Here is a 27,970-nt window from a genome sequence, read left to right on the forward strand (position 1 = left end):
TGGGACACATGATTATTTTGCTCACTTTCGTCCCCAGGGTCCACTGTTCCTTTTATAAAATCTGTTTTATTTTATTGTGTTTTCATGTAAAGTAAGCGTGTATGTGCCAGTAGTTAATGTTTATTAACAAAGTGATTTTTAATAATTTTAATGCTGTTATATTAAAGTAATCTAAAATCATATAAACCATCAGTTTTATAATTTATCAAATAAAAAATATTTTACAAAGCAATTAAAAAAAACCAGAACAATAATAGTAATGTTTGAGGTAACATTTGATTACTATTCCGAAATAAAAAAAAATCAAAGACATTAGAGAGATAAACATATTTGGTTGAATAGATAAAAATATAAAAATAAATGTGTTTCATAGACAATTTAGAAATAATTTTATGTTTTCCAAAATAAAAGGTAAAAAAAAACATATATTTGAAGATAATATGTATTATTTTTTATCCTTAAAATATCCATATAAAAAAATCTTAATTAAAAAACTATTCAATCAATACATGTAAAGATAAAATATGTTACTATCATAATTTTTAATTTTAATTTGAAGTCGACCTGAGATAAAAACAAAGTCATGAACTATAAGGGTTAACTTGAAGTGACTATATTTTTTTAAAAAAATCAAGTTGATTTTATCAAAAATATTTTTCAAAACAAATAAAAATAAATAAGTTTATGGCCTTAGTTTTGATAAGGTTTTATAGTGGGGTGATCAAGTCATGGATTGAATCAATTTTGACTGGATAAGGTTGAGTTTGATCTACCTTTATTTTTCTTAAACTTGGATTGGTCCAAGCTTCAGGTGTGATAGGTTTCAGGTTAACCTACCGGCTAGATATGATTTTTAAAATTAAAGTTATTATATTATTATTAATTTTAAAACACAATATAAACTAAAATAAAAATAAAAATATTTAATTATTTTTTAAAATAATGTATATTAATGAGCAGTATTTTTGTTCAGTGCACCATTATAAAATACAATTTTATCTGCATCTCATATCTATTCCTTTTTTTTTATTATTATCTTCATCTTTTATGTTCCGTGACTACAGAATGGATCAACAATTTTATTTTTATCTCTTTCGAGGTTTTCGAAACATTGAATTTATTCTTCTTTTTTACTTTTTAAGTGGTAAGTATCAATCCAATTCAAAAATCGAAACCAAACATAACGATAAGGATATTACAAAAAGTGATAACAATCAAGCAGATCAAAAGAGATCCCAGCTGGTAAAATAAAAACTCAAAGGGCGAAAAAGCTCAACAGGTCGCGTGCCAACTGCCTGAGCCCAGAGGACTTCGTCAACACACTTTCCCTTTCTGGGTAGCTGACGATGATAGTTTTACCCTATAAAAATTGGGTGCCTTCTAAGAATTTCAAAGGGGTCATGAGTAATTCAATGCAATTTAGAATTTAAAAACGGCCACTTTCCCGTATTGCATGCCTGGAAGCCACTAGGGATGCCAGTATCCTGTCCAACGGATACCTTCAATTCCCGTATAAAAGACACGGACGATGAAGACACATAGTTTATTATATGGCGAAAATAACCCTCGGACTGTCACTCTACCAGCATCCATTTATGTTCATTCTCATCCACTTTGCAGGATGAAAATTACCCGAAGAAGAAAAAAAGAGAAGTTAATTCATGGCGAGATCAGAGACAGCCACGCTATTGGTGGGGCAGCGCTCTTCACCGCACGTGAAAGCATACTCTAGCTCATGACCCACAAAATGATTTGATATCAAGTGTTGAATGGGCATCTGAAGGTCACAGATTTTGATTGCTCACATGGGGCTGTGGAGTGTAGCAGAAACGATTCATTTCTTGCATCAGAAGAGCAAGCAATATTGTTCTCCAAAACCTATCTGTCAATCCACTATCTTGATCAGCTTGAGAGGAGGAGGAGCATTCAATTTCTTTTTCTCCAGTTGTAGATCCTTTGTAACTCCTACTGGGAAGAATCTTGTTGGATTTATATTCATATCTATATCTATATTTATATATATATTAAACAAGCGATAACTCGAAACTTAAATGGTATTTTTTTCCCATCATCAAAGAAATCCTCTTGAAGGAATAACCTATTTTATTTGAGTGTTTGACACTAATTATCCCACAATTTCAACTGGTTGCAATACGATTGTTTAGTTCATGGACATCCATGTAAGCAGTTTGTTGTAATGATCATCTAAAACAAACTACAATTAGTTTTTAAATTTTCTCTTAATTCAGTATGATTGAGATTATATATATATGTATATTAAAAAAAATTAAATTTATAATTCATCTGGCAGTAATGGAAACGCACATGCTAAGCACAGATAGAAAAATCCCAGGGCGGCATGAAATTCAAATTCAGCACCGGAGAAAGAACTAAACAAGAACAAGAACAAGAACAAAAACAAAATAAGCCTCATTTTCAACTCCTTTTTCTTTGCTTTTAAAACAGAGCAAGAAAGAAAGAGTAGCTACCACACCACTCCCTCACTCTCCAAAAGTGAAAAAACCCCTTCTCTCAAAAGCGAAGCCAACAATAAAAACAGAAAGTTCTAGTAGATCAGGACATCATAGTCATTTCACTCAGATCCACCCATATTCTCTCCCCTGAAAGACACTCAAAACCAGAGCAAACACTCTTATATACTCTCTCACAGTCTGAGACCATACAAGTAGCTCTCCTCTCTTTCCTCCCTTCCGGTTCAAACACTATTATTTATTTTTCTTAGAAATAATGGAGAGGAGCACTCCGGTTAGGAAACCACACACTTCCACTGCAGATCTGCTCACGTGGTCCGAGACTCCGCCTCCTGATTCTCCCGCCGTTGGCTCTGCTTCTCGCTCCACTCGGCCCCACCAGGTAGCTTCCATTTTCAATTTCTTCTTTTATCCCCTTTCATTTTCTTAAAAAATAATAATTTAGTAGCTGATTAATCGTTTGGTTATTGATTTATAGCCGTCAGACGGGATCAGTAAGGTGGTGTTTGGAGGTCAAGTTACCGAAGAGGAGTTCGAGAGCTTAAATAAACGGTGAGATCTGTGGATCTCTATGGTTCATCATAAACTTTCTAAATTTGGCTTTGATCAGAAATGATGATGGTTTCGATTGTCTAAATTTGGAAAATTTAAATCTCTTCGTTTCACACAATGGGGTTACTGTTGGTTTGATTTTGAACATTTTGTGCCTAGGTAATCCATCCAGTTGTCCTTAGATCTGTTGAAACAAACATTTTCATCAGATTCTTACAAAAAAAATAAAATTATGTATACTCTTAAGTTTTGTTTTACATTGTCTTACTACTCGTATTTGATCCTTAACTCATAATTCTCTCTGATTTTACCCTATTCGTGCCAATATCCTAGTAAACGCAGTACAGTTTCTACCAATTTTTTTTCTTGGTCAATGATATGACTTTTAAACCATGTTTCCTTGGCGTAGAACGTGACTGGTTGTTGGGTCAGTTTAGAAATATTGAAACAACCATTTTCAAGATTGTTTTCTCAGTAGAAAATTGAGTGAAGATGAGTTTTTGATTTCGGTGGGATTGCCAAAATCTTTGTTCTCTGATACTAGAAAACCATAGTTGTGTATGGTAACTAGATCGTTTTGCGTTTGTTTATTTAGCAACTTGCTGTTCATTCTTTTGAGGTTTTCATGTAAGGTCTTTGACTAGATTAAGTTTGAAATTCTCAGGAAACCTTGTTCTGGGTATAAAATGAAGGAGATGACTGGCAGTGGCATCTTTGCAGCCAATGGAGAGAATGATTTGGCTGAATCTGGCAGTGCCAACCCCACTGCTAATAGCAAAACAGGACTCAGAATGTACCAGGTGTCTACTACATCGTTCTTGATTAAATTTGTTTGAGCTCACACACAGTTCTTTGCCCACTTCAGTGTAATTTGGCTCAAAGGATGTATATGATATGGTAACTTATTTTTCTGTGTTTTGATTTTGGGAATTGCCAGCAAGCAATTGCTGGAATCAGTCACATTTCATTTGCAGAGGAAGAGAGTGTTTCTCCCAAAAAGCCTACTACCCTGCCTGAGGTGGCAAAGCAGCGCGAGCTAAGTGGAACCTTAGAAAGTGAGTCTGATGCCATGTTGAAGAAGCAGATCTCCAGTGCCAAGTCCAAGGAGCTCAGTGGACATGACATCTTTGCACCCCCTCCTGAAATCTTACCACGACCGACAACTGTGCGTGCTTTGGCTTTGCAAGAAAGCATCCAATTGGGTGAACCTTCTCCACGAAATGTAAGCACTTCTGTCAAACTTTCTAATACAAGTTTGTGTTGGTGCATAAACAAAGTGTCATGCTCTCTCCCTGTTCCTTTTACTCTTGCTTTGCAATGGAATTTAATCTGTCGCATGAACTGGTTGGGAGGCATGGTAATAGTTGTCATGCATGTAGGCCAAAGATAATTCACTGAACTGCTGTTTATAGAAGTTACCCATACTTTCAAAAGTCTTAGGATATTTGATAGCATAATATTAGGATAACTGTTCAAATAAATGGATTTTGTTTTCCACAATTGCATGCCACATCAGTGCATCACGAGGGTAAGTATATAATTTCCCTTGCAATAGCACTGACCTGCTCTTTTGTGATTTTTGTTCTTAGATATAAGTTGCCTGTTCTGATCTTTTTCTTCCGGTTTTAATTTGAAGTAAAGCCTGACTGGTTCTGTGCTTTGCTTGAATTTTATAGCCTGCTGGAGGTCAAATGTCTAGTGAAGAATCAGTGGTGAAGACAGCAAAGAAAATTTATAACCAGAAATTCAATGAACTTTCAGGAAATAACGTATTCAAAGGTGATGCTCCTCCATCTACTGCAGAGAAACCGCTGAGTGTGGCAAAATTGCGAGAGATGAGCGGCAGTGATATATTTTCTGATGGGAAGGTAGAGTCTCGAGACTACCTAGGTGGCGTACGCAAGCCTCCTGGCGGTGAGAGCAGCATTGCCTTGGTTTAATTTTTTAGGTCTAACCCTGTTATTTTATCATTCTATCTGGTTTTGTTTATTGCTAGCGGGGATGTGTTACTGTATTATTTGACCTTTCACTGTGGGTTTGGGGAATATGTTTTAGGTCTTAACACGCCAACCAGTGTTGTGGACTGTTTGCTAATTGGATTGAATGTCCATATATTCTCGTGTTTTTGAGTGCTTGTTTTAGTGAATTACGTGGCTGTTGACCAGAATTCATTTTGTTAGCATGACATTGCCATCATTATTGTTTGTGATTAATTCCTATGAAATGTTTTCTTTTTTCCATTTGATCCATTGTCGAACAATTTTCTTGTCCCCGATGCTTTCATTGATAGCTCTGCAGAGGATTCTTGTATTTGTCGAACCTTAAAATTCATAGCTGTTTGTAATGTCATTTTATTATTTTCCACGACCTTTAGAGTAGTTCAGAAGATAGTCCATCAAGGCATTGGCAAGATTAACTGTAATATCATAGCTTCGGGGTCTGCAGATTGTCATATTTGTGCTGTGCACTTTAGTCCAGTACTTCTATCTGTTGGTTGATGCATTTGATGGGTTTTTTGTGAACTATCGGTTCATCCAAATCTGCTTCCATCTCTTGGAATGGTAAAGGAACTGGTCATCCGATTGCTGATGGGTCTCAATGCCGGGTGTAAATGACAAGTTCTCTGAATAGCTTCTTCTAGACTGGTTCATGATGACTGTCACGACACAAATTCCATGGTGGAGGTGAAGGGCAGGCCATGCTATTTGAAAGGGAGTTCTTGGTAACCACAAGTTCAACACGTGCGCGCGTTTGATGTAGAAACAAGCACCTGTTCAAATCAGGGAAATTTTCAGGCGTTATGCGGCAAAAGATAGGAGCTGTAGCATGCCACAAAAAATGCCAGGGATAATTAATGCATCTCCTCACCAACTGTCCACGAAGTTCCAGTGTAATTTCTTGCCCAATCCTACGTCTCTGCCACTTTTGTCTTGTTGAGTCAGGAGAGCAGGGTTCTCCATCAGAAGGTGAAGACAAAAGGGCGAAAATTGGAAGAAAAAAAGGGCCTAATAAAGATGGAGCTAACCCTACGAAGGGTGTCATTTTTATGAGAAGCATGGTTATGTCTGGTTTGATGGATTAATAAAAGATTTTAATTGGATTTAAAGCAAGTAAAATTCAGACTTGTAATTCGTCTAATAAAACTTGCTAGATCTGCAGGGTTAATTTATCACTGGGTGACCCAATGAAACCTAGTAAATACCCTTTTATTTTTTTTCATTAAAATTTCAATGTGTATAGACTAAAATATTTTATGGTTTTATTCAAAAGAGGAAAAGAAAAATTATTAATGAATATAAAAGCTCCAAAAAGAATAGACGCTGTCTCATGCGCCTGCTCGGCCTAATTTTACATAGGTGAGCCATCTATTTTTTTTTAATATATTTTTGTTAATTATTTATTCATATCAAAGTTATATATATATATATGAAAAAGATTTTATTTTTTTAAATCAAAATTGAAAGTCTATTAGTATATATATTTTATTTTTACAAGAAAAAATTTCTGCTTTTGTATTTTTAGTTTAAATATTTTAACTTAAAAAAGATAATATCTATTCAATATAAAATAAAAAACCTTTCTAAATGATCTTTTAAATTTTATTATCTATAATATGTATAATCTAAATCTATTGTATTTCATATCTTTATATAAAATATTAAAATTTTATATTTATAGTTATATTTTTTAATATTAATTTAAGTTAACTCGTGTCCTTCTACCTAGTAAAATAACTACGGGGGTGGATTTTTTATGTCATGTGGAGCTGTTGCATAATTACTTGTGTGGGTTTTTGTATTATGAGACAGCTCAAGAAAAATTGTCCATTGGGTATAGAAATCAAGCCAGTTTTCTCGGCTCGTAGCTCATGACCGAGAAAGTATTTCTGTTGAATATATTAGAATACGTTTGGTTCCCTCAATAGCACTTGGCTCGGCCGAAAACGGATGGATTGTTTTCTTGGGCAACAAGTCGGGAAACTTCTCACCGGATACTTTAAGCTAATTTAGTATTGTTTTTTAAGTATTTTTTATTTAAAAATATATTAAAATAATATTTTTTTTATTTTTTTAAAATTAATTTTAATATTAGCACATCAAAATAATCTAAAAACACAAAAAAAATTAATTTAAAATAAAAAAAAAAATTAAATTCTTTTAAAATGCAAAAACAAATAATAACTCTATCTATTCTATTTGATTTTCTCTCTATATACAGTATTTTCTTTAATTTTTTAAAGCTACAGAAAAAACTAAACAACTTCTAAAGTAAGCACTCTGAAAAGTTGTATGAACGGGGTTTTCAAAACCCAATGAACTTCTAGACGAAGTTATCAACTCTATATATGTATATCAAAAAAGAAGTTGATACAGAAACCAAGTCAACAACCTCAAGTGAGAAAATCAAGGAAATCAGTTGCACCCAAGATACCATTAACAAACACACAGTAAAATAAGAAAATAAAAGAAGTCATTAAAATTTAACCTTAGAGAGAGAGAGAGATAGAGGGAGATAGAGAGAGGGTCGTAGCCAGAGATACTCTCATTTTAGTGGCAGTAACTTGGTATATGTGAGAGAGTAGTGCCGGCTCAACTTCATTGTAATGGTGTGAGCATGAACACGCAGTAACAGATCGTACTACACCCCCCTCTCTCACTCTCCAAAAAACCCATTTGAAACAAATACAAAATCCTTCTACACTTTTCCTTCACAGAACCCAAATCCCAACAATATTAACAACAAACGAGATTAAAAATATGCGACCTTAAATTCTTCATCACCCAGAAAACATACCCTGAGTACTGTGTGATTTGTTTTTTTTCCCCTAAGCGCATATTTGGCGTTTTCAAATAGATTTCTGCCGTGGGTGTGGGGTTTTTTTTTTTAACGAAAGTTTGTCTTTGTAAAAGTAGCTAGACAGATATATTGCTTATATATATATATTTTACATATAGGTGTATATTGTGTCTTGTACATTTGATGATGATGATGATGATGTACAAACAACAATCTGAGAGGGAAAAGAAGGTTATGGAGAAGATGAGGAAGAGAGAGGAAGAGCTGTTGAATGGAGGAGGACTGAATGGGTCATATTTGAGGCTTCTTCATAAGAAGTCACTTTTGAGTGGTTCTCCTCTGAGTGATACTAGTGTATCATTGCAATCATCACCTGAGTTTTCTCCTTCAAGCTCTTTCTCAAATGGGTTTTGCTCTTCTGAGGATGCTTCAGGCTCACCATTTGCAACAGCACCTCCTCTTTCTCCTCCTTTATTTGAAGAAGCTACGTGTCATCAATCACCGAGTTACCTTTACTGTAATGGACTGAGTTTGGATGATTCTAAATCAACTCATAACATCAATGATTTGTCTCAAGATTTTGTTAGAATGAATATTAGAGAGGAACAAAATGGCGGTGTTAAAATGAAGGGATTTGAGATGGACCCGCATGGTGATGGTTTTGGTTTTGGTTTTGGTGATGTAGTTGTTGATGGTTCTCTGGGTGTGGGTATTGTACCATATAATGTTAAAAAGCATGGCTCGTATGGTGGTTTAAACAATGGGGATTTTAGCAATGATGATTGTGTTTCGGAAAGCTTTCAATCATCTACTCGTGGAGTTTCTTTGAGTTGTAATGATGCTATGGGATGTAGATTTAATGGATTTGAAAGGGGTGGTTTTGATTCAGTGGAGTCTTTCCTTGCCCATAATCATCAGTCCGATGATTTGTGTCCTGGCTCTAGGTGGTTTAAAAACCAGAGCGATTATTTTTTGGAGCAGAGCAAAAAACAGGGAAAATGGAGATATGAGGGTACTCATCAATCGCAGAACCCATTTAGCACTAGACCTTTCATTAACGACGCTCTTGTTGGCCCTCAGCAATATAAAATGGATTCTAATGGAGGCAGGGTTGCCATGGATTCATTGAGTTACTCTTTGTTGGATGGCCATGACCGATTGGGTAAAAGTCTGATGTTAAAAGGAAGGACTACACCAAGCACTCGCAACGGTGCTCCTCAGTCTCTCATGTCTATGAAAGGTGCAGGGGATATGGAAAGTCTTTGCCGTGCGGATAGTCTCATTTTACAAGGAAGAGGTCTCAATCATGCCAGCCATAGAGGACATGATTCTTTGAGAGATCACAGAAAGAATCACTTCAATGAGATTGCTGCGCGGAACATGCAGGGGAAAAGCATTAAACCAGATGATTGTTCTCTTCATGAAGGAATACGTGAAAATGTTCGGAGACTAGGTAATCATAGCCCATTGCCAATGGCACCAAGTTTTACTTCCTTGAATGAGTTCCGGGGTTATGTATACTTAATGGCACAAGATCAGAATGGTTGCCTTTTCTTACAAAAGATTTTTGAAGAGGGAACAAGCCAAGATGTTGAACTAATATTTGATGAAATTATTGGCCATATTGTTGAACTTATGTTGAAGCCATTTGGCAATTATGTCGTTCAGAAGCTATTGGATGTGTGCGATGAAAAACATAGATTGCTGATAGTTCGCATGATCACCAATGAGCCCGGAATGCTTGTTAGAATTTGCTTAAACACATACGGGTATTTTCTATACCTCGGATTGTTGCTGTTTCAATTTGTAGTTTGTTGATAGTCACCGAAAAAGTTTGTTTTCTCATTTCTTTTTATGGTTCTGTGGTACCAGCACACGAGTAGTGCAGAGGTTGATCGAGACACTCAAAACCAGGCAGCAGATTTCTTCAGTAGTATTGGCCCTGGAACCTGGTGTGCTTGATCTTGTCAAGGATCAGAATGGAAATCATGTTATTCAGCGTTGTTTGAACCTCCTGAGCAATGAAGATAACAAGGTACAACCTTTACTTCCTGAGTTGAGTTTTTAAAATTGAATGTTTGCTGCCATGATCTGTCATGATTTCTAAAATGTAATTTCACATCCTTGAGTTACCTCCTTGATGCTATTGTAACTCGGGAATGCAAATAATTCTAGGATGAAAAAAACATCATGCATAATAGTCTAGTTTTGTTCAAGCTTCTCATTATTATCGACTTTCTACCGAGGCATGTGTCTTTCTTTTCTTTTTTCAAATTTATAGTAACATATAAACCAACGACCTGCATGATATCACTCCGACATTCAATCATATGCTGAAGCTCAATCGTTGACTATATGTTTCATTATAATTACAATGTCTTCATATCAGTTTGTGATTTGAATCTTTGAGCAGTTGCGGGATAGTGGTGGCTAGTCCAAGCTAACTGGGCTAGCTGCTAAAAACACATTTTGAAATCCAGACCTGTCCTAATGTGCTCGGGATAGATTTCCATTTCATGTAAAATTTGCCTCGCGCTAAACTTAATCCTACCTGGTATTTATTGTCCTTTGAAAAACAATATGAAGCATGCCCAACATTAACACCATAAGCCAAGCACAGGCCTCTATCAGAAAAGAGGGAAAATGCCAAAGAAACGTCTAAGCATTGGAAACAGGAAGAAATATCCAAAGAAGGATCACCTAATCTAAATTTTAACTCTGCCACATTTACACAATTTTAAAGCTATCGCAAGCACCAGCCTTCATATTGGGAATTCTCTTCATTACACACTGTCAATAGTATGCATAACTAAAATGGGATTTCCAGAAGTTCAGAGATCACTAGCTGTATTGGTGTAGAATTTTCAATTCAAATTATCATTCCAGGACCTGTACGTTCGCCTTATAAAAAAAATCCACTCTTTTTCTTGGTAATCTGCATCAGACCTCGCTATATATATGTCCTAACAGATTCTGCAACTTGCTCTGTCCTCGTTCATGTTGATCCTGCTTTGCAGTTTATTTTTGATGCTGCGACAAACTTTTGTGTTGAGATCGCAACGCATCGTCATGGATGCTGTGTAATGCAACGATGCATTGCACATGCCACTGGAAAACATTGGGATAAGTTAATGACCGAAATTTCTAGAAATGGACTTCTTCTCGCACAAGATCCTTTCGGGTAAATCACTTCAAGTGTTCGAACTCTATGATTTTGTTATTGTTTCCTTTTATGTGTTGATCACATGCCTGTGCTACATGGCAATTCAAATTACCATAAGATGTTTATTCCCTTTTACTTCACACTACCAATTAAACTGTTTCTATGAGCCTCAAGATGCATGGTAGTGTGGCTTAATGAAAGTGCTTCATTTAATAATAAATGAAATCTATGCTACCTTGTCATTGCATTCACGGTAAGTAGTTGTTAAGTATTATAGAATAGTTCACATTGACTTTATTGTCCAAGTTATTCGAGTCATTAATCTGTTGATTACAACATCCTTGGGCATCACTCTTCAGCCTTTGCTTATTTCTGTCCACATGAATGAAAATGAATTAGATATATTAGATCCTGAGAGGGGCAACACCACTAGCATGGTGCTTAATGATCGACAGGTGCTTGAGATAGTTCCTGGATGTCTTTAGGTTATGATACTAGAGTACAGTTAGATTTAGATAAATTGTTTGAGTATAGTATGGGACTCGTAATTTAGATTTAGATACATTGTTTGAGTATAGTATGGGAATCGTAATTTCAATAATCGGATACATTGTTTGAGTATAGTACGGGACTCGTAATTTCAATAATCAGACCGCCTAGATCAAATTGAACGTTTCTATTTAAGAATTTTTGCCTGCTCTGTCCTTTCCTCCTAACTGAACTACCATTTCTCATGAGCAGTTCAGATCTCACAACTTTCTTTTTACATCCCGTTGTCTTTGATGGTCGTTCTCTTATCTGTCAACTTATCTCCCTCAATTTTTATTGGTTTCATTTTTCTCATTTATTGATCTTAACATTTGCAACATTATATCATACCTTCTTGTTGTTTTGGCTGCTTAAGGAATAGTGATTTAGTTATTGTCAATATCCATAATCCGTGAGTGTGGCAAGACAAACTTCTACATGACCCTTGATGGGAGCTCGGGCTTGATTATAGGAAGGGCATGGAAACATAAGCTTATCAATACAAATGCCTTAATTTTAAGTCATTTGCCATCAGTTTTATGCATGTTCTTAATTGTTTTTTGCATTTTATTAAAATTAACTTTAACATTCCGCTGGACAAAATATAGCACCGGAATTTGTTGTTTATATTTAGCATTTGGGATATAGCTCTCTCACTCTGAAGGTGCTTTATGTGTCACCAGAAATTACGTTGTTCAATACATCATGGATCTAAAGAACCCATGTAGCATTGCCATCTTGCTTTCTCAATTCAAAGGGAACTACGTGCACCTCTCCATGCAAAAATTTGGCAGCCATGTGGTTGAGAGGTGCCTTAGGCATTTTGAAGAGAGCCGGTCACAAATTGTTCTTGAACTGCTCTCAGTGCCTCGCTTTGAACAGCTGCTGCAGGATCCATTTGCCAACTACGTCATTCAATGTGCTTTAGCAGTTACCAAGGTTTAGAAACCTAGACCCTTAACTTTACGAGTATACTACTGCATTAGTTGAAGTTGTAACATAATAAATCTCTCTCTATTGTTCTCTTTGTTGCATTTTCTTCTGAATAGCAGGGTGCTCTTCATTCTTTACTGGTTGAAGCAGTCCGACCACACTCGACATTACGCACCAGTCCGTATTGTAAGAGAATCTTCTCACGAAACCTGTTGAAGAAATGATGTATATGTATCTGTAGGAAGAAGTGTGGCTCATTCAGAGCTACAACCTTGTTCACTACCAGTAAGTTTTGTTAGGACTGCAAGATGTTGAATGCCAATCACAATTTGCTTCTGCATCCTGGTGACAAGCGCACAACTCCGGCTCTTTGGAAGAGCATGGCCTCCAAGATTCTGAGAGTGCAAGCGGAAAGTTGTCTTCCTAAGTTTATGATGCAGATAAAACTATGTATTATTTTGTTGTCCTGTTGCTGTCTAGTTCATTCAAACATAGATTGTAATATATGTCACATGGTAAGAACCTGGAGTTTCAGTTTCCAAAGTTTGGTGACCTGTGGATTGCCGGATTACGTTCCTGTCGCCTGTCATCTTTGTTTGTTAGGTCAGATACGTTGATGCGCTCCATCTGTAGATTCTGTTTTGCACGACAGTTTGGAATGCATGGATGAAAAGGTTGTTATTAATGTTGATTTTTGCATATGAAAATGAGGTGGCCGGGAGCCTTTTTATGGTTACATTGCCTGTTGGTTATAATGACAGGATATCAAAATTAAATTAGGGAGCATCCAGCAGCATATCTGGCAACCAATATGAACTTTAGGCTGTCTGTTACCCTAGGATAATGAGTGCCACTGGCGCAACTCTTACAACGATTTGAAACATGTTAGGAACTCTTTGAACAGGCAAGTACTTTATTAATTGACTATAGGTCAAGTTTTCAAAAACCAGCATACAGAAACGCATAAGAGTGACAACAGACATCACCACAATGATAAAAACCACACGTAGCAAGGAAAAACATGAAAACCAGGCTGATAGTCGAATTCCCCTGGAGCAGAATGATATTTTGAAATAGATTGAAGCTTAGGCATCTTGATGTCCAACTAATTCCAGAAGCAGTTTTTCATATTCGCCATGGGTGTCCTTGACAATGGCACGATCCAGAGGTATACTGTTTCTTCGCTGGTATTCATCTTTTATGAGCTTCATGTCAATCTCTGCCCTTGTAGCAACAACTCTAGTCAGAGCACCTTCATTAGTTCCTCTTTTGTTGATTGCCAGACGAAGAACCTTCTCAAAGTACTTCTCAGGGCGTGTCAAGCACTTAACTGTGGCCCTCAGCAATGCGAGGAACTCATCATTAGGATCGGCTTTCAAGTCCTTCACATAGAAGGGCCCATTTAGGAACTAGCAATTGAATATAAGACTAGGCTCCCTAAGAAGATGAAACCCCCACTTCTGTGAGGTTTATAAATGCCAATCAGGGATGATGTGTGGATAAAGATTGGACTGGAAGGCATTACTGATTACTACAGCTGTATAGCAAAGTTACCTTACAATAAAGCTCAAAACTTGCATACCTTGTTGATATCATTACCAAATTCATTTTTGTATTGGTTCAGAGTAGCATTGATCTGTGCTTTGCTTCTGGTAGCCAAAATCCTGATGAGTTCCTCGTCACTGTAAGCCTTATTTGAAATCTTCTCATGGAGCATCTTAGCCTCTGATTTTGCAAGGGTCATGTTCACCTCATCTCCATTATAACGGTAAGAGGACACAAGAGGAAACAGAAGCTGGGTAGCACAAACATGAAGCAGCCAGAGAAAAAAAGAGAGAGAAATAATAAGGAAAGGCGGAGAGGATTGCATTTCCACACACAGGAAAGGAGAAAAAAATGACCACTAACAAATAGATAGAAAATATAAAACAGCTGAATTATGAAAATCCACATGAAATGCTCACAAGGCAAGTAAAATTGGTGCTTTCAATGAATTCTCAAATCTGTCATGACACTCGATTATCAATGTGTAATTTGAATTATTGAAATGCTTTTATTGTAAGTCTAGAAGCTGTACCTTGCGGAAGTCCCCTATTGTGTGATGTGCAACATCCTCTTCAAGGGACTTCTTAAAACGAGCATGATAAGCCTGCCTTGCAAGAAGCAGTTCATTTGAAGACCTCGTGCAGGCGATCTCCATAAGTACCTGATTGCTCGAAGTCCATCTCTTTGTGGCCTCATTAGCCAAAGCAGCATCCCTTTCAGCTGGATCAAGGGTCCAAAGCAGCAGCACCCTCTAACCGCAAGGTATTTGGAAAATCACAGTACCAATGTTAGACTTCGAATATTTGTGTGTGTGGAAAGCAGAGTCATTAGATAGTCTATTGGAAGGCAGCGAGGAGAAACAGAGAAGGCATTGAAAATTGAGGTTCAGACTCTGACCTCAAAATCATTTGAAAGTTCCTTGTCCAATGCCTTGAGTAGATCTTCCCCATAAGCCTCAGCATATGCCTGTCGAATCAGCTTGCGTTGAGCAGCATTCCTGTGACCCAAAATGGATATGATCAAACCCTCGTTGGTCCCCCATCCTGCAATCAAAATGGTAAAATTATCCAACCAAGCAGTGACTTCCACACTCTCACTTGAATGAAAAGGAAACCTCTCTATCTTTTTTTTTTGTGGTTAAATACACAAATCTGGATTTATAATTTATTTTAAAATTCCAAATAGTCAAAATCTACAATAAAATACACTTTTGTTAAAGAAACCAAGACTTTTAAGCCTGATTTGCCAAACAATTATAGATCGAGTGATTCCAGCACTATTTGTGTTACAATCAGCCTTCAAAATGAAGCTCCTTTAACTTGAAGATGAATTAAATCATCTCAATACAACACACGCATACATACGAACATGCGTGTTTGCAAAAGTGCCCGTGTGTATATCATGATTATGATCGTGAATAGATCATGATCATCATCAGATCAAACATGCGAACCTCAAAAGATTGAATCAAACCAAGAACGGTGTCCCCTGTCATATGTTACTATTTAAAAAACAAGAAAAATGCTATATTTGACAACGATCTGAACGTGAGAATCAAAAGTAGATAATAGAAACAGGGGCACATGTTTGTCCGGAGAAAAACAAAAACATTGTTTAGTAGTAAAAGAAAGAAACCTGAGAAGGCTTTTCTCAGCTGCTCAACGTCTTCAGACACGGGAGGAACTTGTTGAGGAACCGTAAGTGTCGACATTATTGGATTTGGATGGCTCTTTCGATATTCTCTCTCTCTCTGTTCTGTTCGGACTCGACAACGAAAAATAAAATGCGAGAATGATATCTTACGCGTCCTCCTCTCCTTGTACGCGCGGGCATAGTTATCAGAACTGATCCGGGAAATCCGGTCGAGGAACGAGTGTCGGCTTACACAGATTAACTTAAATTATTTTAAATTAATTTGAAAAAAATAAAAAAAATAAAAAAATAATACATTTATATAAAAAAATAAAAATTAAATTAATTTGAAAAAAATAAAAAAAAATAAAAATATAATACATTTATATAAAAAAAAATAAAGAAACAATTCATATAAATATATACTATAAATACTATAAATAATAAAATTTAAAAGATTATTTTAAAATATATTTTATTCTATATTAAAAAGATAACATATTAGTATACTATAAATACTATAAATAATAAAATTTAAGAGATTATTTTAAAATATATTTTATTTTATATTAAAAAGATAACATATTAGTATATTATTCTTTTAAGTTAAAGTATTTAAGTTAAAAAAATTTTAAAAATTAAATATTATTCTTTTAAGTTAAAATATTTAAGTTAGAAAAATTTTTAAACATTGAAAAAACAAATTTTTTTTCTTATGAATATAAAGTATATATAAAAAAAGGTTTCAAATTTCACATTAAAAAAATAAAATATTTTTTTAATATTTATATGGTGAACTTTAAAAATGATTAATAACAAACTAAAAATATATAAAAAAAATAAAAAGTCTCTAGTTACAAGAAAAAATACATTAAAAAAAAATCTCAAATATGAATTTTTGTTTATTCCGATCTTTTACCTTACCCGTATTGATTTAGCTATTAGATCGACCAGCTCTCGGTTGACCTGCCGAATTAGTCAGAGTTTAATAACTATTCTTGTAGGTCATATTTTTAATATATTTATATTTTATGATTAATTTTTTATATTTTATTTATTGAGTTTCACTTATTTATTAGATAATATTAAATTAAGAATATGTATATTTATTAAATAATAAATATTATATATGTGTGTATTACATCAATATTAAAATATTTATATATTAAATAAAATTTAAAAACTATAAATATTTTATATATAAGAATATACCTTTTGAATTAAATTTCGAACAAGACTTGATATATATTACTCGTTGAGTAGAATAAAATTAATTCATTCTAATTGATCGGATAATATCCATTGAATTTGATAGAGCACGTATCTTTGGTGAGAAAAGCGAGTTTTCATGTTTTATGCACACAGTATTGTTATGTTATTAATTCGGTTTTCTTTCTCTTAAAGCATCTTCAATGCAATATAACTATAAGTATTAATGTAGCATATGATCTGTTTTAGCAGCGCCAACAGGATAGCTAAAATCCTCTCTCTTTTTTCATGTGAAGAGCCTATTTTAATTGTTTCCTTTTTCTCTCCCCTTTCTTATTTTTATTGTTAAAATGTCATTTTTTATTGGAATATCCCATGAGATAAAAAGCGAAATTACACTATTTAAAATATTATATTAAAAATTTAAGGCAGCTGTAGAAGCCTAGAAGGTCTAGAACTTTGGATATTTTAGAGCTTGTGCCCGGAGCCGGGGAGCCGGGCCCGTGCCTGTGCTCGAGCTGAGTTAATGTTTTATTTACTATTCTTTAATTTTCTAATATTAACGAGAAAAACTAAAAAGAAAAACCTAAAACTGATAAAAAAAAAGAAAAACTAAAATACATTATTATATGCGACGCCATGAGAATCAACCTAAAAACCTAATAATTGTTTCCAAACATAATTATTCACTCATTCGCATAGCATCTGTACATGAAAATGCTATTTTCGCAACTCTGACTACCTTTTCTGCTACTCTACGTGTAGGAGGCAAGAGGCGTCCATCCAACAAATCCTTCAGCAGTAAATGATGGGGCATTGTGGTTGCCGAGGATGATGAAGTCAATGATGAGATGAGATCGCTCGGATGCCTTCCCGTAAGTATTTCTAGTGATATCACTCCAAACCTGTATATGTCGCATTTTTCATTCACTTCCATTGTCGAGGCAAGCTCTGCAAGGGAAGAACTGTTCTTATATTCTTCATGGTAAGTTATGATGTCAGTTTTCATGTTGTTTTTGTAGCATAGAAATGATGACTAGCTATATGGGATGCCTGTTAATTTGAGTCTTCAGTTATCCATAAACAGTTATGATCCCAAGAAAATGGAAACCTAATTTTAGCAGCACGCCAAGGATGTCCAGTTAGATGAGTCAGGCTTTAAAATCCTAGCGGTGTCAAAGTCGGAGACACGAGCCGCATATTCTCCGTCCAACAGAATAGTTTTGCTTGATATGTCACGATGTATTATTGGAGGCGAGCAGTCATGGTGCATATAAGAAAGAGCATTAGCCACTCCTGCAACAATATTTATTCGCCGAATCCAATCGCATGCTATTGCCTGTTCCTTTCCCTTGAGTAACATTTCCAGCTTCAAGGTTCGAAGAACTCATAAACCAAGAATGAGGCCGTAGAGTTTCACTATATATTGCGATGGCGTGTCTTTGTCAAGGTACGAATCTCACTAATAAAAGCTCTTGAATTGGCAAACTAACCATCCAATTGTGTTGTAATTTATGGCTAATAGCCAAATACAGGAGTGGAGAGGGGAATGATGGCATCTGTCTTTTTAGTGTTTATTTCTTGTTTTTGTTGTCGGATAGTATTAGTAGGTACTGTAGGTTGAGGGTGCAGGGCGACCCTTTTGTGGTATAGTAAAAAAAATATTTTAAAAAATTATTAATATTTTTTGAATGGTTATAATTTTTAGACTATTAGGTTTTTTAAGACTGTTTAGAATCTATTATAAATATATATTATGTAATTTTATTTTGACATAATAATAAAGAATAAAAACTTCTCGTTCGTGTAGATATAAATATATTATCAAATTATGAATCTTGTGTTATTTCTAGTTTTTTTTTTTTTCTTTGTGCATTCCTGCAGTTTTTTTCACAGCAAGAACCTATCCTTTCGAGAGCACAACCTTATAAACACTTCCTTGTCCCCCTACCCCAATGCAAAATTTGGGGCCACATCCCTCAGTAGCAATGTATTTTCGTACACCATTTTCTCGTCATAGCTCCATATTGCAAAGATGTTTTGATTTTCTGCTTGCTTTGCCTCGTCTTTCTGTTTTTTCACACTTCGACAAAGAGAATAAAAGATTCCAACAATGCCGAGGAGAAGAAAAAGTGTGCAAGAAGAAGGGACAGCAATTACAATAATGGTTTTGCTATTCCCTTTTGGACGCAGATTGTAGCTCAGTGACGAGGGGCAGGCCTTCAAACCAGATATATTTCCGCACAAACCTTTGTTATTTTTAAATGCCTCTACAGATGCCTCATAAAAGGCTTTGCTGCCGGGAATCGGTCCCTCTAACTCATTGTTGCATACATCCACCGCCGTCAAACTTCGTATATGGATAAAAGTGGCCGGAAGAGAACCAGACAACATATTGTGGGAGACAATTAAAATCTGTAGAACCTGTATATCTCCAAGTTGTTGTGGCATCTCTCCTCCAAGCAAATTCCAACTGAGGTCAAGACTTTCTGAAGTGTACGCGTTGCCAATTTCAGAAGGAATTGAACCGCTTAGGTTGTTTGCTGCTAGGTTGAGATGTTCAAGATCAGCCCAAAATTCCAATTTCCAAAGGAATGTCACCTGAAAGTTGATTATCGTTAAGAGTTAATTGACACAGTTCTGTCAACTTCCCCAATTCCCTGGGAATCTTTCCAGCTAGATTATTTAGTGAGAGGTCAATAACATGAAGCCGAGCTGCCTTTCTAAAATCTTGCGGTATCTGGCCAGAGATATTATTGTTTGATAGTTTTTAACTTGTCAGGCTGTAAAACTCCCCCCATTTCCATGAAAGCTCACCAAATAAGTTGTTGTCACTCAAATCTATATAGCCCATGTGAGGGTATATTCCGAACTCTTCAGTTAAATTTCCTGTTAACCTGTTACCTTCAAGTCTCACTCTAAACAAACTCGAGCAATTTCTCAAACTTTTAGGATTGGGACCCGTGAAATGGTTGTTTGCTGCAGAAAATTTTTGAAGCAATCCCCCGAGACAAGTATCCTGTGGCAAATGACCAATGAAACTGTTTCTGAACAATTGCAAAATCTTCAAACGTGTAAGATTATTGATTCCAGGAGGAATGGAGCCAGAAAAATTGTTGTTGAGAAGGAAAAGATGGGAAAAATTTCCCAAGTTTCCTAAAGATGCTTGGAGTCTACCACTGATATGGTTATTTGATAAATCAAGAACAACTAGAGATGCTAGGAGTCCAATTTGTTGAGGTATAGAGCCTGACAGTTGGTTCTCAAAAAGGTTAAGGAGTGATAATTGTGTAAAGTTTCAATGGCAGCGGGAATTTGGCTGGTTAAACTGTTATCTGACAGATCAAGCATTTCAAGAGAATTCGAGAATCCAATTTCTTGAGGTATGGAACCAGAGAGCTTATTGTTATGAAGGAAGAGAGTGGACAAGCTTTTCAGTTTCCCTGTCGAATGGGTGATTGTGCCAGTGATATTATTTCCATGCAAAGAGAGCACGGAAAGCCGGAAAGGTACTCCAAGGCTCCTATCTCCTGAGGTATAGAACCAGACAGTTGGTTCTCAAAAAGGTGAAGAAGCGATAGCTGTGTCAAGTTTCTGATAGCAGGATGAACTGTGCCAGTTCGGCAATTATTTGACAAATCAAGCTGGTTAAGAGATTTCGCTGATCCAATTTCTTGGGGTATGGAACCCGAGAGTTTATTGCTATAAAGGTACAAGATGGACAAATTTCTCAAGCTCCCTATTGAAGGAAGGGATTGCACCGCTAAGATTGTTTTCACATAAGGAAAGTTGTGAAAGATTTGTCAAGGTTCCTATCTAAAAAGGCTCACATTGCTAGCAGGACATTTCAAGAGGGATATGCACTGATGGAGAGCTTGATCTGCATAAAGAAGTATTTACAGAGGGGTGGGAAGGGAATAAACATCTTGGGATTTCATTTCAGTTGACTTTGGAGTGGATTTTCAAGTCAGATGTACCAAAAATTCGCTTCCATGAAAACCACGATTGCAGCCCATCTATGTAACTGTAATAAAAAAAAAAAAAATAGATGATATAACAATAAATCAACCTTCATCAATTTAATGGTCAAAGCTGACACATAAAACACAATATTTGTCTATTAATCATAACATTACGCTATCAACAATACATCCTTAAATATTAAAAAAAAAAGAAGCACAAATCTATATATTTATCCGAGTAACAATGTGGTTTTTCTATAAATAGAGATCTTCTTTCTAATAAAAAATGACATTCTCATAGTAAAGTATATTCTTTAAATAATTTTTTAAAAATAAAAAAATATTTTAAAAAGCAGGCATAATATTAAATATGAGTATTATTTTAAAAAAAAATTTCAAAAAAAAATCATTTGTTTTATTAAAAAACCATTTTTTTCTTTAACTTCGAAACACGGTGTCCTTGCTGGCGGGAAAAGCAGAAACGAATACTGAATCGACGCGGCAAGCGGTGCAAGCTCCCTCGTAATTATAGAAACAAAACAGGGGTAGATTTGCCAAATGAAATGTCTCTAGCTACTATTATTTTGGCCCAAAAAAGCAGTCCAAACCTTTCCCACCTCAAAATTCAAAACCTTAGCCCCCAGAATCCGCCACGCACAGAACACTCACCTTTACTCCCTCGCTAGCTCATCAAAGCAGCACAGCGACATGTCGCATCGGCCGACTGGTCCTCCAGATATCAGAGACACCTTTTCTCTCCTCGTCCTTAACATCACTTTCCGTATTTGTCCTCCCCTCCTTTCCAATTTCACTGCTCTCTCTTATTTTTATAAGAAGACATCGATAAGTCATAAATTACTCTCCTTTCTCCCTCGCAGGCACCACCGCCGACGATCTTTTCCCTCTCTTCGACAAGTACGGCAAGGTAGTTGATGTATTTATACCTCGCGATCGAAGGTATATAAATAAACCTACACATAACCTTTGTATGTGTGTGTGTGTGTGGGTGTTTAATAACGATCGTTTTTTATTTTTGAAAGGACTGGAGGATCGAGAGGTTTTGCCTTTGTGAGGTATAAATATGCTGATGAGGCACAAAAGGCAGTTGATAGCCTTGATGGTTAGTGTTTTCACTCTTTTTTTTTAAAAAAAAAAATCATATACACTCAAATTGTTGTGTTCATTTTTTTTTTAAAATTTAGGGTTTATTAATTTGTAACTTGGATTTCTCTCGTTGTAGGGAGAATTGTGGACGGGAGAGAGATTATGGTGCAATTTGCCAAGTATGGTCCTAATGCTGAGCGAATGTGAGTAGTTAAAAACACTTTTAACTCGGTTTGAGTTTATGTAATGTGGGAGAAAAGGGTTAATTGAATGCTTGCTTGGTCGATTAGTGTGGTTATATTGAATAAGTTATGATTCTTCTAGCATCCACAGTTGTGTTGTATTTGGTTGGATGATAGTTTAATTAATTGTCATTGATTGAAATGAGCACTATTTTGCTTGTAATAAGCAAATAACCTTGTATATTACTCTATTTTAATTTCTTGTTTTCAGGTTATTTTGGAGGGAATCTTTCTATTTGTTCCCCTTTCACTTCTTTGAAATTGTTATCTTTCTATTCACCTGGGCATACTTTTTTCTCCGTTTCCTTGTTTTCAATTTCAAATTTCTACTTCTGTTTGCTGTATTGTTATCTTGCAATAGTTTTTTTTTTTTCAAACTGATTAGAAAGTTGCATTTTCTTCTATAAGTAATCTTTATGCCAAGGTTTTTCACCTTCTAATTCAGTTATGCTGTTTTTTCAGTCAGGATGGGAGGATAGTGGAATCAACTTCAAAGATAAAGAGAAGGTCCAGAAGCCGCAGCCCTCGTCCAAAGTAAGGATCTTGCTTGGGTTTTTATTTATAAGATCAAACTTTGGCTTTCTGTTTATATTGTGAAGATTCAGGTTCAAATAAACAGTTAGGAGGGGATGCTATTGCTCATGCAAATTGATTCCACCTTGAAAGCCTGTACATGTGACTCAGTGTATTGTGGTTTCACTGCCTGTGATGTCTCACAAACATTTCTCAGGTATCGGGATGGCTACAGGGACTGGGACAGGGATTACAGAAGGAGAAGTCGCAGTAGAAGCAGGAATTGATATGAACGGGATGAGTATCGAGTTAAGGATAAAGATTATCATCGCCAAAGTGTGATCTACAGCCCTGATCGCTGCAAAGACCGAGGTAGAGGATATGATGAGGAGCGACGTGGTCGGAGCCGGTCTCATGGAAGGTACAAGATCATTCTTATACTTTCCCATCATCCAAATTGCTTGTAAGTTGTTTATCTGACTGGAAACTTGATTGATGTTGGCATGCTTTCCCTGCTTGGCACAGCCCTAATTCTCCAAGGAGTTCTCCACTCAAGGCTCGTCTTAGGGATGAAAGTCCTAACGGTCACAATGATAACAAACACTCTCCTACTTCAAAGAGTATCTCTCATGATGAACTGGTGGATTCTTGAGCCTATTTGCTGGAAGATCTGATACTAATGTGATTCCCATGCTTTTTGAATGATTGGTTATATTCTTCAGTAATAGCTGAACCCTTAACATTATGATTTCCACCTGTGCAGGAGTGGTGGGAATTCTGCTCTTTGAGTGGCGTGCCCCTACTTTTGTAAGAGTAATGACATGCTAGATTATCTTTTTGATGGATGAAACATTGTATGTCAGATTTAATCAATTTATGCTTTTGAAGGTTGCATATTTCATTGTTCAACTTGCTGCATTACTTTCCAAAATTAGGTTTGATGGAAGCTTTCGTACCTGCCCTTTTTGCCTGATGCTGTCTGAGTCGCCCAGGTGTTTCTTGCTCATTCACATGCTATTGCTTTTGCATTCCAGCTTAGTTGCTTACAATTGCTGAAACTTTACTGCCCATGGGCGGATTCCTTGCCCTTTCTTCTTTTGTTCCTTCCCACTTCAATTCCTTGGTTCATCACTTCCCCCTTGAGTTATCTCGCATTCCATTATGATTGTCACACCCAATTCTATTACTAAATGTTTAATTGTGTTTCGTTTATATTGTTTTTGGGAAGTGTGAATGACAGCGCTGCCTCAAATGATTTCATATTAAAGCTGCCCAATCTACTCTTCTAACAATTTTACTATGACAGTCTTGATTTGACTTGGTGATGCTATGGTTTTGACCAAGTACTTGTATTACTTCACCAGCTGATAGTAATACGTGAGCTAGCTGATAAAGAACAGTCGTTAAGTTCTGGATCTCTTTTCTGCCCAGACAGCAAGATTTTCAAATTTTGTGCTAATTACTGAACTGAGAGTTAAAAATTGTCACTGCCATATTTGAATATTTTGATTCTCTTAATGTAGAATTTGTCTGGATGGGGCTTTGGTCCTGGAGTCAACTTCCACTGGTGAAGGGTTTAGTTTCCATTGACAGATTGACCACCAATGCTGCCTGCCTTCTCCATTCTTCGGCAATTTTAAACGGAAGGGAAAATTCAGGGCAAAAGGGATCGATCCAAATCCAAAGTAAAACGAAAATTGTCACCAGTTTTGTCGTTTTGTTTGGATTGTACATATTTATTAAGTACAAACAGGGCAGCAAACAAAGTGCTTTATCTATGCTTGAGAAGCTCGTTTAAAACTCGTGTATCATTAGGATGCAATATAGAAGGATCCCACGGAGCAGTGCTACCTTAAATCGAGACAAGGGGGAAGTTAATTCTACCAAAAGATATTTAGCATTGTCCACCATGAATGTGCGATTTGGTTCCTCGTGTTCTTTTAGAGGTGTAGGTAGTCTTTGGTTCGGAGTTGCAACTGGCTTGGGATTTCCTTCAACTTTGCTGGAGGTATCGCTAGAATGAACCTTGCGTATTTAGTTTCCAAAGGCAGTCTGCGGGCGCTTCATTATCATCTTTTTTCTGGTCTTTCATGTTGGTCTTGCCATAAACGAACGCTTTGGTTCAATCCTGCGCGGATCAGTCAGATCTCCAGCTCATTTATCTTGATTTGTCTTTTAATCAGATTCCCAGGATTACTCCACCTGAAATCAGTCTCCTTGTAAATCAGTTATCTGGTTCAGTTCCTCAAGAAATGGGTCAATTATGGTTCGTTCTGAGCTAGTTTTGCTTCATTGGGAGATTTGAGGTGTCTGACTTTTCTTTTGTCGCACCAAAGTAAGCTTTCTGGTTCCTTTCCACCAGAAATGGGAAACTTTTCCAATTTAGTTGAACTTTACATAGGTACCAATTATCTATCAGGACACATCCCTAATAAGATTGGCAACGTTAATTATGTTCATGTACCAAAATCAACTCAAGTTTTCCAATTTAGTCTCTCCAACAGTTAAGCTTCTTCGGAAACCATCTTTCCGGCTCTTTCCCGCGGCAATTGGTGGCCTGAGAAATTTCGCCCATCTTCATCTCTACAAAATTAACTTTCTGGCTTCCTTCCTGAAGAGCTAGGAAACTTGAGTCTTTTGTTGATCTAGAGTTGGGTAATTATCAATTGAGCGGCCCAGATCCTGCTTCAAGTGGTAATTTGACCAACCTGGAAGTGTTATTCCTCGCAACAACCAACTCTCCGGCTCTATTTCTGAAGAGAACGCATATCTTAAAAAAGTTGTTCGTTTTGGCTTTTGCCAAAAACATTTGCAAACTCAATCACTTCAAAACTTCTGTCAATAACAACAAACTCACAGGCCCAATCCCCTAAAGCTTGAGAGATTGCAAAAGCTTTGTAAGAGTCCACCTTGAAGTAAACCAACTCGCTGGAAATATTTCTGAAGATTTTGGCGTCTATCAAAACCTTCAATTCATGGATCTGAGCCACAACAAACTCTGGTGAAATCTCATTTAACTGGGAAAAATGTCCACACTTAGCCACCTTGAATATTTCAGGAAACAACATTAGCAGTTGGATACCTCCTGAGATTGGAAATGCCGCTCAGCTTCAAGCACTTGATCTTTCTTCAAATCAATTAGTAGGGGATTCCAAAGGAATAGGAAAAGTTAAATTTGTTGAAATATTTAAATGGAAATCAAATTTGTTCCTTCAGAATTTGGATTATTGAATGATCTCGAGCATCTGGAACTGTCTGGACAGATTGAGCCAGCCAATTCCAGGATTTTTTGGAAACTTCCTTAAACTTATCTACTTGAGCAGCAGCATTTTTTTGCACTTAAACCCAATACAGTTGGGGAAGTCAGTGTATTTGTCCCAGCTAGACTTTAAGTCACAACTTTCTTAGCGGAGAGATACCCCCACAATTAAGCAGTTTGGAGAGCTTGGAGAAGCTTAATCCCTCCCACAATAATCCTTCTGTTTTATTCCAGGCAGTTTGGGACAAATGCGGGGCTTATCGATATATCCTACAGCGAGTTGCAAGGTTCCATTCCTGACAACAGAGCCTTTCAAAAAGCTTCCACAGAAGCATTACAGACGAAAAGAGATGTTCAAGGTCCGCAACCATACAAGCATTCCATGAAGCAAAAAGACCAAGTACAAAAAGGACCCTGTAATCTTGTTTCTAATCACATTCCTCTCTCGTTTTGTAGCATCTATACTTCTCTCTTTCTTCGTAGTTCTCTTTTATTCACACAAATGAAAGAACTATACCGATATATTAGATGTTGAAGATACTATTCAAATGAAGAACTATACACTAATATATCATCAAAGAATATAAACAAAAACATTCTTAAAAATGGTGCCAGTATAGCATTCATAAGAGCCTGAAATGTAACTGGGGCATTTGCTAACCCAACTAACATTACCTTAAACTCATAATGTCCATGGTAAGTTCTGAATGAAGTTTTCCCTACATCTTCATGCATCATTACTTGATAATAACTTGATCTGAGATCCAATTTGAAAAAGAATTGGTATACATGCAGCTTATCCATGAGATCATTAATTATGGGAATAGAAAACTTGTTCTTGATTGTCAAATCATTGAGATGCCTGTAATCAATGCAAGATCTTCGGGTGTTATCCTTACTTTTCACAAGCAAAACTTAAGAAGCAAAAGGACTTCATCGTGAAACATCTCTTTCACCAATCATTCAATCTTTTCTTTATGCACATAAAATTTTTTGTAGGGTTTTATATTAACTGGTTTAGACCCAGGAATAAATGAAATCTTATGAACCAAGGTTCTTGCTAGTGGTAATTGTGTTGGCTCTGAGAAAAATTCTTCAAATTCATCCAGTAAAGCCTTGGCTGCAGCATCTTGTACAACCAGTCTTGGTTCTTCAACTGCCTCTAATGATAAAAAAATTGTAATGTTATCCCACAATTAGCTTCTTTCAAGCTTTTATGTATTTTGGCAGCTGCAATGCACTCATTAACGACTTAAGTTAGTTCTTCAGACCCTTCAACATATTCCTCCACGCTTTTTTTTACTACACAAGTTTGTTGAATCCCTCCACTACATCTCTACTGTCAAACCTCATGTAAAGAGCCTTCATAAATTCTTCCCAACTGGCTAAATACTCCCACACAAAAATCCTTTATACGAAATCTCTTTCGTGCCATCCAAATATAATGAAGCCATCTCCACCCATTGTTGGATTGAAATGAAGTTCATTTTGAAGAACTTCTCACATTTCCTTATCCAACATCTTGGATTATCCCCACAAAAGGCTGGTAACTCTACCCTAGACAAGTTCCAGTATATCCTCCTCTTTGAAATTCTTGATTTCATGTGCCCTCTCTTCTTTGATTAACTCTGCGATGAGAAATGGGTCCATTAGAATCCATGCTAGACCTACCTTCTTTATTAAACTTCATATATACCTCTCGTTAGTGTCTTTAAGTTAGCTGCAATAGAGTCCAACTTCAATTTGAATTGTTAATCTTTTTGGCCTGATTATCTGCCATTTCTTGTAGTCTTTCATGTAGTTGTTGTATTTGCTCGTCCACCTTCTTTCCATGCTCCATTACAGCCTTGATTCTGCTATTTTCACCAGTTGTTTTTATGTTGATCATACTATGGTTTCAGTAGCCGTGAATCGTTGGCCTCTAATAGCAATTGTTTTCCTTAACTAACAAGAGCTTACAAGAAAATTGAGGGAGAAGTAGAAGAAATTGAGAGAGAGATATAACTAACAACCTTCATGGCTAAGCGATCATAACTTTG

General features: G+C 36.2%; 3 protein-coding genes and 1 pseudogene across 4 annotated transcripts; 3 read left to right on the forward strand and 1 right to left on the reverse strand.

Annotated features, from left to right (window-relative positions):
• Nucleotides 1-2,475: 2,475 nt before the first annotated feature.
• On the forward strand, nt 2,476-5,280 carry LOC105119856 (N-lysine methyltransferase). Its single transcript, XM_011018054.1, has 5 exons — nt 2,476-2,874; nt 2,971-3,044; nt 3,709-3,844; nt 3,982-4,266; nt 4,721-5,280. The coding sequence occupies exons 1-5, from the start codon at nt 2,749-2,751 to the stop codon at nt 4,982-4,984; spliced, it is 885 nt and encodes a 294-aa protein (XP_011016356.1). The 5' UTR covers nt 2,476-2,748; the 3' UTR covers nt 4,985-5,280.
• A 2,242-nt stretch (nt 5,281-7,522) lies between these two features.
• PUM7 (pumilio 7) lies at nt 7,523-13,441 on the forward strand. 2 transcript variants are annotated; one of them, XM_011018036.1, is made up of 5 exons: nt 7,523-9,610; nt 9,714-9,876; nt 10,859-11,022; nt 12,216-12,471; nt 12,582-13,441. In XM_011018036.1, the coding sequence occupies exons 1-5, from the start codon at nt 8,025-8,027 to the stop codon at nt 12,687-12,689; spliced, it is 2,277 nt and encodes a 758-aa protein (XP_011016338.1). In that variant the 5' UTR covers nt 7,523-8,024; the 3' UTR covers nt 12,690-13,441. The 2 variants fall into 2 exon arrangements, with proteins under 2 accessions (XP_011016338.1, XP_011016345.1); XM_011018043.1 differs by having other exon boundaries at nt 12,585-13,441.
• ANNAT1 (annexin 1) lies at nt 13,359-15,837 on the reverse strand. Its single transcript, XM_011018027.1, has 5 exons — nt 15,646-15,837; nt 14,908-15,053; nt 14,543-14,761; nt 14,048-14,260; nt 13,359-13,847 (listed from the first exon to the last, which is right to left on the reverse strand). Exons 1-5 carry the CDS (start codon nt 15,719-15,721, stop codon nt 13,551-13,553), a joined length of 951 nt encoding a protein of 316 aa, XP_011016329.1. The 5' UTR covers nt 15,722-15,837; the 3' UTR covers nt 13,359-13,550.
• Nucleotides 15,838-21,399: 5,562 nt separating this feature from the next.
• LOC105119864 (serine/arginine-rich splicing factor SC35-like) lies at nt 21,400-24,386 on the forward strand (annotated as a pseudogene).
• Nucleotides 24,387-27,970: the final 3,584 nt, after the last annotated feature.

This window comes from Populus euphratica, unplaced genomic scaffold (genome assembly GCF_000495115.2).
Source record: "Populus euphratica unplaced genomic scaffold, PopEup_1.0 scaffold6.1, whole genome shotgun sequence".
NCBI classification, from domain to species: Eukaryota; Viridiplantae; Streptophyta; class Magnoliopsida; order Malpighiales; family Salicaceae; genus Populus; species Populus euphratica.